Source organism: Phyllobates terribilis, unplaced genomic scaffold, assembly GCF_046119375.1.
Source record: "Phyllobates terribilis strain yellow unplaced genomic scaffold, ASM4611937v1 Scaffold_1__5_contigs__length_1240528914, whole genome shotgun sequence".
Taxonomy (NCBI): domain Eukaryota; kingdom Metazoa; phylum Chordata; class Amphibia; order Anura; family Dendrobatidae; genus Phyllobates; species Phyllobates terribilis.
The window spans coordinates 575,226,453-575,242,285 of NW_027362761.1; the positions used below are offsets into that span (position 1 = coordinate 575,226,453).

Genomic DNA, 15,833 nt, shown 5'->3' on the forward strand with positions numbered 1-15,833 from the left:
GCAGCGGTTCTTTAGGCCTAGGATTAACGCTGACGTACAGAGGCATTGTGAGTCGTGCCCAGAATGTCAGCTGACCACACCCACCGCAAGCGTCCATAGCCCATTGGTACCTCTAACAGTTATACAGGTACCTTTTGAATGGATTGCGATGGATTTGGTGAGGCCCACTGTAAAATCCGCTCGTGGTCACCACATACTTGTGGTCGTCGATTATGCAACCCGTTACCCAGAAGCCATTCCATGACGCCACACCTCGGCTAAACTTATTGCCCGGGAGCTGTTTGCCATGTTAGGTCGCCTTGGGCTACCTAAGGAGATCCTTACAGATCAGAGGACTCCTTTTATGTCCAAGGTGACGAAGGAACTGTGTAACCTGCTGAAAATAAAACAGTTGCGCACGTTGGTGTACCATCTACAGACCGACGGGCTAGTCGAGCGATTCAATAAAATCCTTGTCCATGCTAAAAAAGGTGGTTTCCAAGGATGGGAGGGATTGGGACATGTTACTGCCCTATTTAATGTTTGCCGTCCGTCAGGTATCAAAGACTTCCACGGGGTTCTCACCCTTTGAGCTACTGTACGGCAGGCATCCCAGGGGTCTGCTGGACGTAGCCAATAAGACGTGGGAACAGGAGCCGACTCCGCATAAGTGTGTAATTGAGCACGTGGCAAATATGCAGGATCGGATCTCGGCAGTCATGCCTATAGTAAAAGAGCTTCTAATGGATGCCCAGGCACACATATAACAAAAGGGCCACAGTCAGGTCCTTTAACCCCTTTACAGCCTGTGGCATATTAGTACGCACCAGGCTGTAACCCCCTGTTCAGCACGGGCTCCGGCGCTGAGCCCACGCTGAACCGGGCACATGTCAGCTGATTATTACAGCTGACATGTGCCCGCAACAGCCGCGGGTGGAATCGCGGTCCACACGTGGCTGTTAACATGTTAAATGCCGCTGTCAATCTCTCCGGAAGCCCGTCACTTACCCCGCCCATCGGTGACCCTGTCACGTGATCACGGATGCATGGGCATGACAACCCTGGGTCTGCAGCAGACTCCAGTGGTTGCCATGAGCTGATTGCTATGAGCGCCACCTAGTGGTCGGCGCTCATAGCACAGGAGCATTTCTGCTACATAGAGGTGATCTGCTCATCACCTCTATGTAGCAGTGGCGATCAGGCAAGTGCTGCTTCTAGTCTCTAGACTATTGAAGCAAGCAAAAAGTGAAAAAAAAATGTTTTTAAAAATATTTTAAAAATATAAAAGTTTAAATCACCCCCCTTTCACCCCATTCAAAATAAAATAATAAAAAAAAAAACACATACACATATTTGGTATCGCCGTGTTCCGAATCGCCCGATCTATCAATATAAAAAAATAATTAATTCGATCGGTAAACGGCATAACGAGAAAAAAATTCTAAATGCCAGAATTACATTTTTTGGTCGCCGCAACATTGCAATAAAATGCAATAACGGGCGATCAAAACATCGGATCTACTCCAAAATGATATCAATAAAATCTTCAGCTCGGTGCGCAAAAAATTAGCCCTCATCCGACCCCAGATCCCAAAAACTGGAGACGCTACGGGTCTTGGAAAAATGGCGCCATTTTTTTTTTCTAGCAAACTTTGGAATTTTTTTTCACTACTTAAATAATAAAGAACCTATACATGTTTGGTGTTTATGAACTCGTAATGACCTGGAGAATAATAATGGCTGGTTAGTTTTAGCATTCAGTGAACGGGGTAAAAAATACATAAGTGATAATCTTCTTCTGATGTCTTTCGCTCACAGAGGATTGTTCAGACTAGACATAAACACTCAGAAGCTTTAAGTTTTCAGCCTCCAGATGTTAAAAACATACATAATATTATCATTCACTGACAGCAAGCAGAGATGTACAGTGCTGTGAAAAAGTGTTTTCTCCCTTCCTGATTTCTTATTCTTTTGCATGTTTGTCACACTTAAATGCTTCAGATCACAAAACACATTTAAATATTTCACAAAGATAACACAAGTAATCACAAAATGCAGTTTGTAAATGAAGGTCTTCATAATCATTATTAAGGGAAAAAGACACCCAAACCTACAGGGTCCTGTGTGAAAAAGTGATTGCCCCCTAAACCTAATAACTGGTTGGGCCGACCTTAGCAACAACAACTGCAATCAAGCGTTTCCGATAACTGGCAATGAGTCTTTTACAACGCTCTGGAGGAATTTTGGACACTTATCTTTGCAAAATTGTTGTAATTCAGCCACATTGGGGGAATTCCGAGCATGAACCGCCTTTTTAAGGACATACCACAGCATCTCAATCAGATTAAGGTCAGGACTTTGACTAGGCCACCCCAAAGTCTGAATTTTATTTTTCTTAAGCCATTCGGAGGTGGACTTGCTGATGTGTTTTGGATCATTGTCCTGCTGCATAACCCAAGTGCGCTTCAGCTTGAGGTCACGAACAGATGGCCGGACATTCTCCTTCAGGATTTTTTGGTAGACAGCAGAATTCATAGTTCCATTTATCACAGCAATTCTTCCAGTTCCTCAAGCAGCAAAACAGCCCCAGACCATCACACTAATACCACCATATTTTATTGTTGTAATGATGTTACTTTTCTGAAATGCTCTGTTACTTCTACGCAGATATAATAGGACATACACCTTCCAAAAAGTTCACCTTTTGTCTCGTCAGTCCACAGAGTATTCTACCAAAAGTCTTGGTGATCATCAAGATGTTTTCTGGCAAAACTGAGACAAGCCTTTATGTTCTTTTTGCTCAGCAGTGGTTTTCGTCTTGGAACTCTGCCATGCATACCACTTTTGCCCAGTCTCTTTCTTATGGTGGAGTCATGAACACTGACCTTAACTGAGGCAAGTGGGGCCTGCAGTTCTTTGGATGTTGTTGTGGGATCCTTTGTGACCTCTTGGAGGAGTCATCGCTGCGCTCTTGGGATAATTTTGGTCAGCGGCCATTCCTGGGAAGGTTCACCACTGTTCCATGTTTTCGCCATCTGTGGATAATGGCTCTCACTGTGGTTCACTGGAGTCCCAAAGCTTTAGAAATGGCTTTATAACCTTTTCTAGACTGATAGATCTCTATTACTTTGTTTCCCATTTGTTCCTGAATTTCTTTGGATCGCAGCATGATGTCTAGCTTTTGAGGATCTTTTGGTCTACTTCACTTTGTCAGGCAGGTCCTGTTTAAGTGATTTCTTGATTGAGAACAGATGTGGCAGTAATCAGGCCTGTGTGTGGCTAAGAAAATTGAACATCCCAAAAATGTGATAAACCACAGTTAATTTATGTTTTCAGGGGGGAGCAATCACTTTTTAACACAGGACTCTGTAGGTTTGGATTTCTTTTTCCCTTAATAATAAAGACCTTCATTAAAAAACTGCATTTTGTGATTACTTGTGTTATCTTTGTCTAATATTTACATTTGTTTTGTGATCTGAAACATTTAAGTGTGACGAGCATGGAAAAGAATAAGAAATCAGGAAGGGGGCAAACACTTTTTCACACCACTGTAAATGTTGTGAAAAAATGTAGGCAGAAAGGGGCGGATACAGAGATGTATATTCTTTGGATAAATCAGTATATATTCCTTCCACCACGTCACCATTACAACGATTGTTATGTCCTGTGGTTTCAAGGCATGTAGCAGAGCTGAATGTGTTTTTGATAAAGACGAACAAAACTTTCAAAGTGCAATTCACCAGATTTGCTTGAATTTGGCCTAGAAATTCGATTGATGCCAAATTTATTTGATGCTGGTAAAAGCCTTTTATTATGCTCTTCAGGCTCTCCACACCCCATAATAAATGAAGGAGATAAAAAAAACTAAAAAACATACTGGCTTCGCCCCTCACCCGTCCTGGCGGGGCATCTTTATTCATTCAGTATTTGGACATTGTGAGATATTTGCAGTGTAATAATCCTTTATGTGCTTTTAGCTCTGCTACATCTTTGCGTGCAAGGGTCCCAAAAAGCCGTATAAAAGCTGGCGTCGCTTTAACAATAGCGCTGTAGAGAGAAACCCTTTGTGAAAGGCCAATTTGGAGCCCGGTCCTCCACGGCGGCTCTCGTAGATGGAAAGTGATGAGTGATTCTGAGTGATTGATTAGGGTCACGGTAAGTGTCACTTGTGGAGGAATAATGGGTCACTCACTTCATCTCAACCTCTTATTCTAATCCGGCTATGGCTGACTGCCTTCCTATTTATGATAAATGTGGAGAAGATGGAGTCGTGCCTACGCTAGGTGCCTCTCCTCCGCCAGCGGCGGCCATTCCCACGGCGGATCTCGGTGATTGACGGCGGCATTACGGCCATAAAGCCCTTTGATTAGTATTTTTGGTTATTTTATTATTACTATAAAACAACATAAAGCGTCCTCTTAACTTTGTGTGTTTTATCTGAGCGCACGGCACGGCTATTGTCTCCTGCAAACCTATTACCGGCGGATGTTTTATGGCTTCGGCTTTATTTTTGTTATTTATGACGCAGCTTTTGTGCAGTTCCGTAGAGAGTAGAAATGGTAAATTGACCTGATACACAACCCCCCCACCTACGAGTCCTCGTATGTGTGCATAGCGCTGAGCAAAGGATCGCTGCTTCTTTAAGGGGTGTAAATACTTTTGCAACCGTTTTGAAGGGTTCAACGTATTCCAAATTTTTTTAAAAAAGTAATTTTACAAGTAGATATCATCTCCGTGGTGACAGATTACAAACAAGCTCTGCGTGGTCAGATCCTGCAGTCGTGTGTCACCTAATAGATAAGAAGACAGATGGAAGGGAAAAACTGTAGGATCAGTAGAAAGACATGGGTCTACGTGAGAGCTGTATACACAAAACGGAAGGATCTCCACCGTCACATTCTTAGACGCAAAGTGATAAGTAATTCTTTGCGATTGATTAGAGTCTCTATAAGAGTCACTTGCGGAGGAATAATGGGTCACTCACTTCATCCCAACCTCAGATTGTATTCCGGATATGGCTGACTGCCTTCCTATTTAATACAAAATGTTGAGAAGACGAGCCCTGACTACACTAGGTAACGCCTGCAGGGTTTGTTTGTAGTCTGTAAGCAAAGAGACACATGGGTTTGCATGAGAGCTGCATACACAAAACGGTTCTAGATGTTTTTTCAAGATTTTGAAATTTATTTATTTTTATTTAAGTACTAAGGAGCAAAAATGGTTGAAAAAAATATATTGCCTTCTAGAAAGGGACACAAAATTAATAGGAAGCACACAATTAAAGTGTAAAAAATTGATACTATTTAATATCCCATGTGGTGACGTATCTTTCCAGTATTGTAACTTTTCTCAAGAAAGATTCACAATACTCGACCGAAATATCGCACATGGGCTATTAAATAGTATCAATTTTTTACACTTTTAGGCTGTGTGCCCACGATGCATTTTTAATGCGTTTCTGCAGCGTTTTTGCAGCTGCGGAAACGCTGCAGAAACGCATTAAAAACGCATGGTAGAAGGGCAGCAATGTTCCCCAATGATAATCCACATGTGCTGTGCACATGCTGCGGAAATTTCCGCTGCGGATTATCATTGCGGAAAAAAACGCAGCACTACCAATTCTTTTGCGGAAGCGCGGCGTCTTCGCCGCCATTGACTTGCATTAGACCACATGGATTACGCATCACTGTATATGTAGATGCGTAATCCAAGCGTTCTAATGTGCGGATGGTACCCGGGTGTGGAGGAGAGGAGACTCTCCTCCACACCCAGGTACCATTAAAAAATCTGTAAAAAAAAGAATAAAATAAAAAATAAATGTATACTTACCTTCTGGCGGCCCGCGCTGCGCTCCTGCTTGCTTCCCGGCACTTTGCAGTGGACTGAAGGACCTGCGCTGATGTCAGAGTCATGTGACGGGTCAGGTGAAGCTGACGTCGGCAGGTCTTTCAATCCACCGATGCCGACAAGGGAGAACGGAGTGAGCAGGACACCGGGAGCCATCGGAGGGTAAGTATACATTTATTTTTTTATTTTTACCACTCTCTCGGGTCACACTATATAAATCTGTGCCGGTTGCATGGATTTATATAGTGTGACCTAGTTGTCACAAGCACTTTCCAAGTGATGCTAATTGCTTGGAAAGCGCTTGTCAATCCGCATGCGGAAATGTCAGTGGGTAACCGCTCCATTTCCGCATGTCAATGGCAGGAAAACGCACATACAATCCGCATATACAATCCGCATGTACAATCCGCATATACAATCCGCATGTACAATCCGCATGTACAATCCGCATGTACAATCCGCAGGGAGATGCAGAAACGCTCAGGAAAAAATCCTGAGCATTTCTGCATCGTGAGCACATAGCCTAATTGTGTGCTGCCTCCATATTTTTGGATATATTAAGGACTGGTATGTACCTGGGGGGCTTTGCACCTAACCTTTTACTGATGCTGTTTTATGTCTTGTTTTTTGGATATGTAGATAGATATAAAAATAATGGATGGATATGTAGATGGATCATAGATATTGGATAGATAGATATGTGACAGATAAATAGATATATTGATAGATCGATAGATAGATAATAGATAGATAGATAATAGATAGATAGATAGATAGATAGATAGATAGATAGATAGATAGATCGATAATAGATAGATAGATAGATAATAGGTAGATAATGTAAACTGCTCAAAAAAATAAAGGGAACACTGAAATAACACATCCTAGATCTGAATGAATGAAATATTCTCATTGAATACTTTGTTCTGTACGAAGTTGAATGTGCTGACAACAAAATCACACAAAAATCATCAATGGAAATCAAATTTATTAACCAATGGAGGCCTGGATTTTGAGTCACACCCAAAATTAAAGTGGAAAAACAAACTACAGGCTGATCCAACTTTCATGTAATTGTAATAGTGGGGAAGGGCGTAGCCTTCCCTTGGTACTGAGATAGTTAAAGGAAGTGTCCCTGAGGTCAGACCTCCCTCTCTGTGGTAGACCCAGCTAAGGGGGTTAGCTGTAGTGGTCCAGTTAGTAGAGTAGAGGGGGAACTTAGTGCCCTTATCAAGCCTAGAGAGATATAAAGCTTGTTCCTGGTATAATTCCTTCTGGGCTGTAGTACCTGAAAACAGCCACAAGATGCCACTGTTCTGGGTGCAGATGTCAGGTTGAGTCTGCCAGCAAAGTTATAGACAGTGATGGGTTAAAGTTCTGTGATGACAGCTCACTGAGGGTGGGCATATTAGGAAAGTCTCTGTTTAGTTTCCAGAATCAGGAAGTGATTCTTCAGTACGAATTGAGACCGCAAGTTGTTCAGACAGCCTGATTATAGTGGCTGCTAGGGTAGACGGGAGCTCCGTACCCTCAGACAGTGGGATCCCAGTGTGCAAGTCTCCCCACACAAGAGAACGAGTCCTGTCAGCCCGCCGGAGAAACTCATCAAAGCGTAGTGAGGACACGGGGCACTTCTAGTCTGCAGGAAGCAGAGGAAGCTAAATAGGACTCCAGGCTAAGACGTGGGGGAGAGATATCGGATCCAGGTCACTGTCAATACAGAGGAGTCTCTTGGGCCAGGGATTATAGCCACAGAGATGCTCCGCTTAAAGAGGGAACCAGGGCTGAAGCAGTTAACAGCGCCTGTGAGAGAGATGATTGCCTCTCGGGCCTTATCCATTATATCTGACTGTAAATATTGTATATATTCCTCTTCCCCAAGTAAAGTCCAAGTTCTGGTTAAGAACCTCGTGTCCTCTGAAATTATTGCTGCCCTCGTCCCAGAAGAAAATTGCCTGGAGACAGCCGCGATCGGATGGCTTGAAGTAAGTGAAGAGCACTACATACACAGCCACACTTCAGAGGGAGGACACGTATTGTCTGTAGGGTGCCATAGCGAGAGGGGGCTACAGCTCGCCCACGACTACCTCGCTGGGGCACCTTACATAATGTCCTTAAAACCAGTCAAAATGAGTCTCAGTATTGTGTGTGGCCTCCACGTGCCTGTATGACCTCCCTACAACGCCTGGGCATGCTCCTGATGAGGTTGCGGATGGTCTCCTGTGGGATCTCCTCCCAGACCTGGACTAAAGCATCCGCCAACTCCTGGACAGTCTGTGGTGCAACGTGACGTTGGTGGACGGAGCGAGACATGATGTCCCAGATGTGCTCAATCGGATTCAGGTCTGGGGAACAGGCGGGCCAGTCCACAGCTTCAATGCCTTCATCTTGCAGGAACTGCTGACACACTCCAGCCACATGAGGTCTGGCATTGTCCTGCATTAGGAGGAACCCAGGGCCAACCGCACCAGCATATGGTCTCACAAGGGGTCTGAGGATCTCATCTTGGTACCTAATGGCAGTCAGGCTACCTCTGGCGAGCACATGGTGGGCTGTGCGGCCCTCCAAAGAAACGCCACCGCACACCATTACTGACCCATTGCCGAGCAGCTGTAAATACTCGGAGCTCGGCCCGATCATACTCGGCGAAAGGGTTAATAGAACATACTCACTCAACACTAGTACTGAGATGTGGTCTGTGGTCCCCACCTGCAGAACCACTCCTTTTTTGAGGGTGTCTTGATAATTGCCAATAATTTCCATCTATCGTCCAATCCATTTGCACAACAGCATGTGAAACTGATTGTCAATCAGTGTTGCTTCCTAAGTGGACAGTTTGATTTCACAGAAGTTTGATTTACTTGGAGTTATATTCTGTTGTTTAAGTGTTCCCTTTATTTTTTTGAGCGTTGTATAATGCTGTAGACAATAGATAGATAATAGATAATAGATAGATAATAGATAGATGATAGATAGATGATAGATAATAGATAGATGATAGATAATAGATAGATAATAGATAGATGATAGATATATAGATAATAGATAGATAATAGATAGATGATAGATAGATAATAGATAGATAGATAATAGATAGATAGATGATACATAGATGATAGATAGATAATATATAATATATAATAGATAGATAATAGATAGATGATAGATAGATAGATAGACAATAGATAGATGATAGATAGATAGATAGATAGATAATAGATAGATAATAGATAGATAATAGATACAGATGTTCCTCCCATGTTATGTATTCGGTAACCTGTAATTTGTTCCTTTCGGAGCCGTTTTCCTTTCATTGCTCCATAGAATATTCGCACTAGAAAATCTATAGAAATCTCTCTTTCGATAACTCGTCTAGGAGGATAAATGACCTGTAAAGTTTTATAACAGAGAATTTGTTTGACAAAGTAAAAATAACGAGAGGCCACAAAATATTTATTTTAGTAACAATTACAGCAGCGGCGGGCGGTGTGAAGATATTCAATCTACGAGTGAAGAAGTATAAACCTGCGATTACAGATCAATATTTGTAAGCATTCAGATACCTCGCCGAGCGCGGAGCCGGCGGTAATGGCCGCACTTATCTGAGTGATTAGGGTCCACAGTCTCTCTACGTCTTTGGTGGATTTATTTTATAGTCTTCAAGGTTAAATGCATTTCGTTGTATCCAAGCTCAGGTGTTAACTAAACTTACATCAATAATCCCAGAAATTGCTTAAAGGAAACCCCCCAAAAACACATTAGTTCTTCCGATCCTGTGTCTTATCCTTCACCTTCAGCATCTTATTAAAGGCTGTGCATTATCTGACGAGCCACAGGAACCAACCAAATAAATCATTACATCATGTGCACGGAAAAGGGAACGGGTCATCAGATAAAAGGCTGATGTTTAATATAATGTAAACCCATTTTTTATATTATACATTTTTTGTGTGTGTTTTTTTTAATTTTCCAGTTCACTATGTATCATATTATAATAATAATGTAAATAATGTAAAAATATGAAATTATGTAAATAATGTAAAATGTAATAATAATGTAAAGTAATGTATAAAAATAATAATAAAAATATATATAAATATATTGGTATTGGGGATTAAACAAAGTGTCCTGGGTAGTGCATTCCAAAGAATTGGCGCAGCACGTGAGAAGTCTTGGAGATGGGAGAGGGAAGTCTGGATTATTGAGAATGTTAATCTTAGGTCATTAGCAGAACGGAGGGCACAGGTAGGGTGGGAGACAGAGACAAGGGAGGAGATATAGGTCGGTGCTGAAGCATGGAGAGCTTTGTGGGTGAGGGTGATAAGTTTATATTGGACTCTGTAGCGGATGGGTAACCAGTGCAATGACTGGCACAGGGAAGAAGCATCAGTGTAGCGGTTGGCGAGGAATATGATCCTGGCTGCTGTGTTCAGGATGGATTGGAGAGGGGAGAGTTTAGTAAGAGGGAGACCGATTAGTAGAGAGTTGCAGTAGTCCAGACGAGAATGAATAAGAGCTACAATTAGAGTTTTTGCAGTTTCAAACGTGAGAAAAGGTCGGATCCTGGAGATGTTTTTGAGGTGTAGATGACTTGAGTGAGTGATTGGATGTGGGGAGTGAAGGAAAGATCTGAATCAAGTATGACCCCAAGACAGCGGGTGTGCTGCTGGGGAGTAATGGTGGAGACACACACGGAGATGGCAATATTGGGCACAGGTAGGTTAGGGGAGAGAGAAAACACAAGGAGTTCAGTTTTTGACAGGTTTTGTTTCAGATGAAGGAAATAATATTAGAGAGGACGGAAATACAATCACTGGTATTTTGCATCAATGTAGGTGTGAGGTCAGGAGTAGAGGTGTATGATTGGGTGTCATCAGCATAGAGATGGTACTGAAAACCGAATCTACTGACTGTCCAGTAGGAGCGGTGTATAAGGAGAAGAGAAGGGGACGTAGCACTGAGCCTTGAGGAACCTCAACTGTAATGGGAAGACGAGCCAGCAAAAGATAATAATAATAATAATACTTCATTCTTATAGTTTTCGCTCTCAGCCTTATAATAGGTTTACACTTCCTGTGTCAACCTATTATAGCAGCCATTTCATTATCATCACAGACAGCACTACAACCATAAGTAACAGCTGTATATAGATAATATTTGGTCCATGTGTCACAATAGGTGCTGTCACAGCTCACCTCCTCCTCCTGTACAATGACTGATAACACCTCTATATACAGTAGATAACACAGGAGCCACCATTCACAATAGGTGATGTCACAGCTCACCTCCTCCTCCTGTACAATGACTGATAACACCTCTATATACAGTAGATAACACAGGAGCCACCATTCACAATAGGTGATGTCACAGCTCACCTCCTCCTCCTGTACAATGACTGATAACACCTCTATATACAGTAGATAACACAGGAGCAACCATTCACAATAGGTGATGTCACAGCTCACCTCCTCCTCCTGTACAATGACTGTTAGCACCTCTATATACAGTAGATAACACAGGATCCACCATTCACAATAGGTGATGTCACAGCTCACCTCCTCCTCCTCCTGTACAATGACTGATAACACCTCTATGTATAGTAGATAATACAGGATCCACCATTCACAATAGTTGATGTCACAGCTCACCTCCTACTCCTGTACAATGACTGATAACACCTCTATATACAGTAGATAGCACAAGAACGATCATTCACAATAGGTGATGTCACAGCTCACCTCCTCCAACTCCTGTACAATGACTGATAACACCTCTATATACAGTAGATAACACAGGATCCACCATTCACAATAGGTGATGTCACAGCTCACCTCCTCCTTTACAATGACTATTAACACCTCTATATACAGTAGATAACACAGGATCCACAATTCACAATAGCTGATGTCACAGCTCACCTCCTCCTCCTGTACAATGACGGATAACACCTCTATATACAGTAGATAACACAGGATCCACCATTCACAATAAGAGATGTCACAGCTCACCTCCTCCTTCTCCTCCTGTACAATGACTGATAACACCTCTATATACAGTAGATAACACAGGATCCACCATTCACAATAGGTGATGTCACAGCTCACCTCCTCCTCCTTTATAATAAATATTAACACCTCTATATACAGTAGATAACACAGGAGCCACCATTCACAATAGGTGATCTCACAGCTCACCTCCTCCTCCTCCTGTACAATGACTGATAACACCTCTATATATAGTAGATAATACAGGATCCACCATTCACAATAGTTGACGTCACAGCTCACCTCCTCCTCCTGTAGAATGACTGATAACACATCTATATACAGTAGATAGCACAAGAACGATCATTCACAATAGGTGATATCACAGCTCACCTCCTCCTACGCCTGTACAATGACTGATAACACCTCTATATACAGTAGATAACACAGGATCCACCATTCACAATAGGTGATGTCACAGCTCACCTCCTCCTCCTCCTGTACAATGACTGATAACACCTCTATATACAGTAGATAACACAGGATCCACCATTCACAATAGGTGATGTCACAGCTCACCTCCTCCTCCTTTACAATGACTATTAACACCTCTATATACAGTAGATAACACAGGATCCACAATTCACAATAGCTGATGTCACAGCTCACCTCCTCCTCCTCCTGTACAATGACTGATAACACCTCTATATACAGTAGATAACACAGGATCCACCATTCACAATAAGAGATGTCACAGCTCACCTCCTCCTCCTCCTGTACAATGACTGATAACACCTCTATATACAGTAGATAACACAGGATCAACCATTCACAATAAGTGATGTCACAGCTCACCTCCTCCTCCCCTCATAATGACCTCTGCACTTGTCACAACGTATGCCCACCATTGAAGTCGTCTGCTGTACTGTTCCTTAAATCCATATGGCAGCGGTAAAGCACATCTCTAAATACTGTCACCATCGTCTCTGGCCAGATGTCCGCTCCCATATTTATGTATGGATAATATAAAATAAAAATCAGTGCAAAACTAAAAAAAATGGCTTTAATTCTTAAATAACCTGGATGTTAAAATACAATACAAACCCATGTCTCTGCCATCTAGAATACTGATTGATTACAGATTTTTGCAAGCTATATACAGTATGCTTTATAATAATGCAAACAATAGTAATAATGGTAATAATAACAGCAACTTACCCTTGAGTTCACAACTTCTAATGACACATTTTGGGGCATTGCACTTGGTACTAGAAAAAAATGCAAAATAATGTGTAAGGAATCGGATTTATACAGAAAAACAATATATATATATATCTACAGAAAGTAAAAAAAAAAAACACCAAACCCCAAAGTCAAACATATAAGTCGTTTTTATAGACTTCTGACAAAACTGCAGGGTCTCAAAATGAATAGTTAAAGGATTATTTCCCAAAATTGCAAGTTATCCTCCAACAACTAGATGAGAGATACTTTACTGATCGTAGAGGGTCCGACTGCTGGGATTCCGAATGATCCCGAGAATTTGGGTTCAGAACCACAAGAATGGGGCTCAAGCTCAACCTCCACTATGGGACTGTCATGTAATACCAACTTATGTACTATTTCCCCCATATTTGTGCTACTGGATCCCAATTTTTGACATTGTTCAGGATTTTTAATTCCATTCTTAGGTCCAAACATCTGCTCTGATCTATTCCATAATATATTTGCAAAGAAGAGCTTTGCTTTTCCCACTTATCAAAATATGTAATAATTTTGGCTGCATGCAGTCACCACTAGAGGGAGCTAAAGCATATAGATTTTTTACAGCTAGTGTTAAACTTAGAGGGAGCTCCACCTAGTGGAGGCTATAGGCAACAACAGTAGATTTTTTTATACGGTACAAAGAAAGTTGGGCTACAATTGGGGGATTTCGGTGGACATTTTGCCTATCATTCTTGTGCACACTCCGTAACAGCTTATGTACAAACACAACATGTAAAACATTTTTTGTGTATTAGGGGCTTGTAGTTCCATCGAGACTTTACAGCTTATTTTTGAAGAACTGTTTGATTATTTTTGTCACTACATTTCATGTGCCGACATATAAAAGCAGCATAATGTCACACAGTCAGCCGCGCACTGAACACGCGGAATATGACAGCCCCGCAATTAAAGCTGACTTCGGCTGTGATCCTTTTTGTAACAAGGTGCCAGGCAATCACAACGTGTGCTTTCCGCTGTGACACATGTCTGTTAATGACAACGCGGCACTGCGCGATAACACCGCAGCTGTAAAGAAAAGACTTAAGAAAAGACTCATTACTAATTCCTTCTGCTGGAAAATCCAAATCTCTAGGGGTAATGATTCTCTGTGTGGAGATCTAGCTTTTTACGGGATATACAGGCATTGCTACCTGGGGAAATGTATGTAAAATAGCTTTCCTCCATAAGGAAGAAAACTGTGTCTCCGGCGTAACCTTGTAAGTCAACATCTGACTCATTAAAAAGCCTCATAATAAAAGGGATTTTTGCCGCCCATTTATAGGCAGCTGTTTCGGGATTCTTGCCCCTCGTTGGCTGTGTGAAATGGTTTGGCTATCAGAAGCGACCGGTTCTCTTTAAAAGCTTGATATATGGTACTCCACTCTTTAAGCCTTTCTAGCACTCCAGCGCAACCTTGTAAGCCAACATCTGACTCATTAAAAAGCCTCATAATAAAAGGTATTTTTGAAGCCCATTTATAGGCAGCTGTTTCGGGATTCTTGCCCCTCGTTGGCTGTGTGAAATGGTTTGGCTCTCAGAAGCGACCGGTTCTCCCTACAAGCTCGATATATGGTACTCCACTCTTTAAGCCTTTCTAGCACTCCAGCGCAACCTTGTAAGCCAACATCTGACTCATTAAAAAGCCTCATAATAAAAGGGATTTTGGCCGCCCATTTATAGGCAGCTGTTTTGGGATTCTTGCCCCTCGTTGGCTGTGTGAAATGGTTTGGCTCTCAGAAGCGACCGGTTCTCCCTACAAGCTCGATATATGGTACTCCACTCTTTAAGCCTTTCTAGCACTCCAGCGCAACCTTGCAAGCCAACATCTGACTCATTAAAAAGCCTCATAAGAAAAGGGATTTTAGCCGCCCATATATAGACAGCTGTTTCAGGATTCTTGTCCCTTGTTGGCTTTGTGAAATTGTTTGGCTCTCAGAAGCAACCGGTTTTCCTTACAAGCTCGATATAGGAACAAACAGGAGAAATTGGAGTAACCATAAACCACCAATGCAATTAAAAAAGTTGTTGATGAGAAAAATTAAATTTTAAAAGTAATTACCATACAGCACAACAATATGGCAGATAAGGAGGATAGGATCTGGAGAGCCACCAAGTAAATCCCTAAACGTCAAGCAATAAATAATATATATTACATCTATGCAGCCAGTTTTTAAGTACCATGTGTAGTAAAGGGCCAGATAGCCATAAACATAGGATGAGACAAGAGACAATAATCAAGGAGGATTTAGTTGAGCCCGCCTACACTGCCCCGACGCATGTTTCACATATTGTTTTCTCAAGGGGAGGTGTCCCTTCAATATATGGTATTCCACTCTTTAATCCTTTTTTGCACTGTTCTGCATAGCAAAAAAGGGTGACCTCACTCACCGAGCTTGTACTTATCAAATCTCCCGGAATAAAGAGAAGTTTGCTACAAATTCTAGTAAATCAATCATTCTGAGTGATTTCTTTTTTTCAGGGAATTGTGGAGAAGAGGAAATGGGGAGTGGAGAGGTAAAGAAAGGGTGATGATGACTACAGCCAAAACCTGAAATGAATCTTCCTCCTGGTTATTTGCCTTCAAGAGTTGGCAAGTTTGACTTATATATGGGGCTGACTCTCTACAAGGAAATAGTGTTAAGGTATGCTTGCCCACTTATTAATTAGGGAAACATCAGCACCTGCTGCAATGGTGAAGGTAAGATAAAGGCATAACCCATGACTGGTATGGGGACCTGGTAAGAAACCAATGTAGCA

The 15,833-nt window shown here is 42.0% G+C and overlaps 1 protein-coding gene across 3 annotated transcripts in view; it reads right to left on the reverse strand.

Moving 5' to 3' along the window:
* The window catches only part of DCC (DCC netrin 1 receptor), a 1,219,041-nt gene that overhangs the window by 257,784 nt on the left and 945,424 nt on the right, over positions 1 to 15,833 (reverse strand). For all 3 annotated transcript variants that reach the window (XM_073681315.1, XM_073681325.1, XM_073681306.1), the window contains exon 12: positions 13,029 to 13,078. In XM_073681315.1, the coding sequence (XP_073537416.1) occupies positions 13,029 to 13,078 (50 nt within the window). The remainder of the gene's footprint in view (positions 1 to 13,028; positions 13,079 to 15,833) is intronic.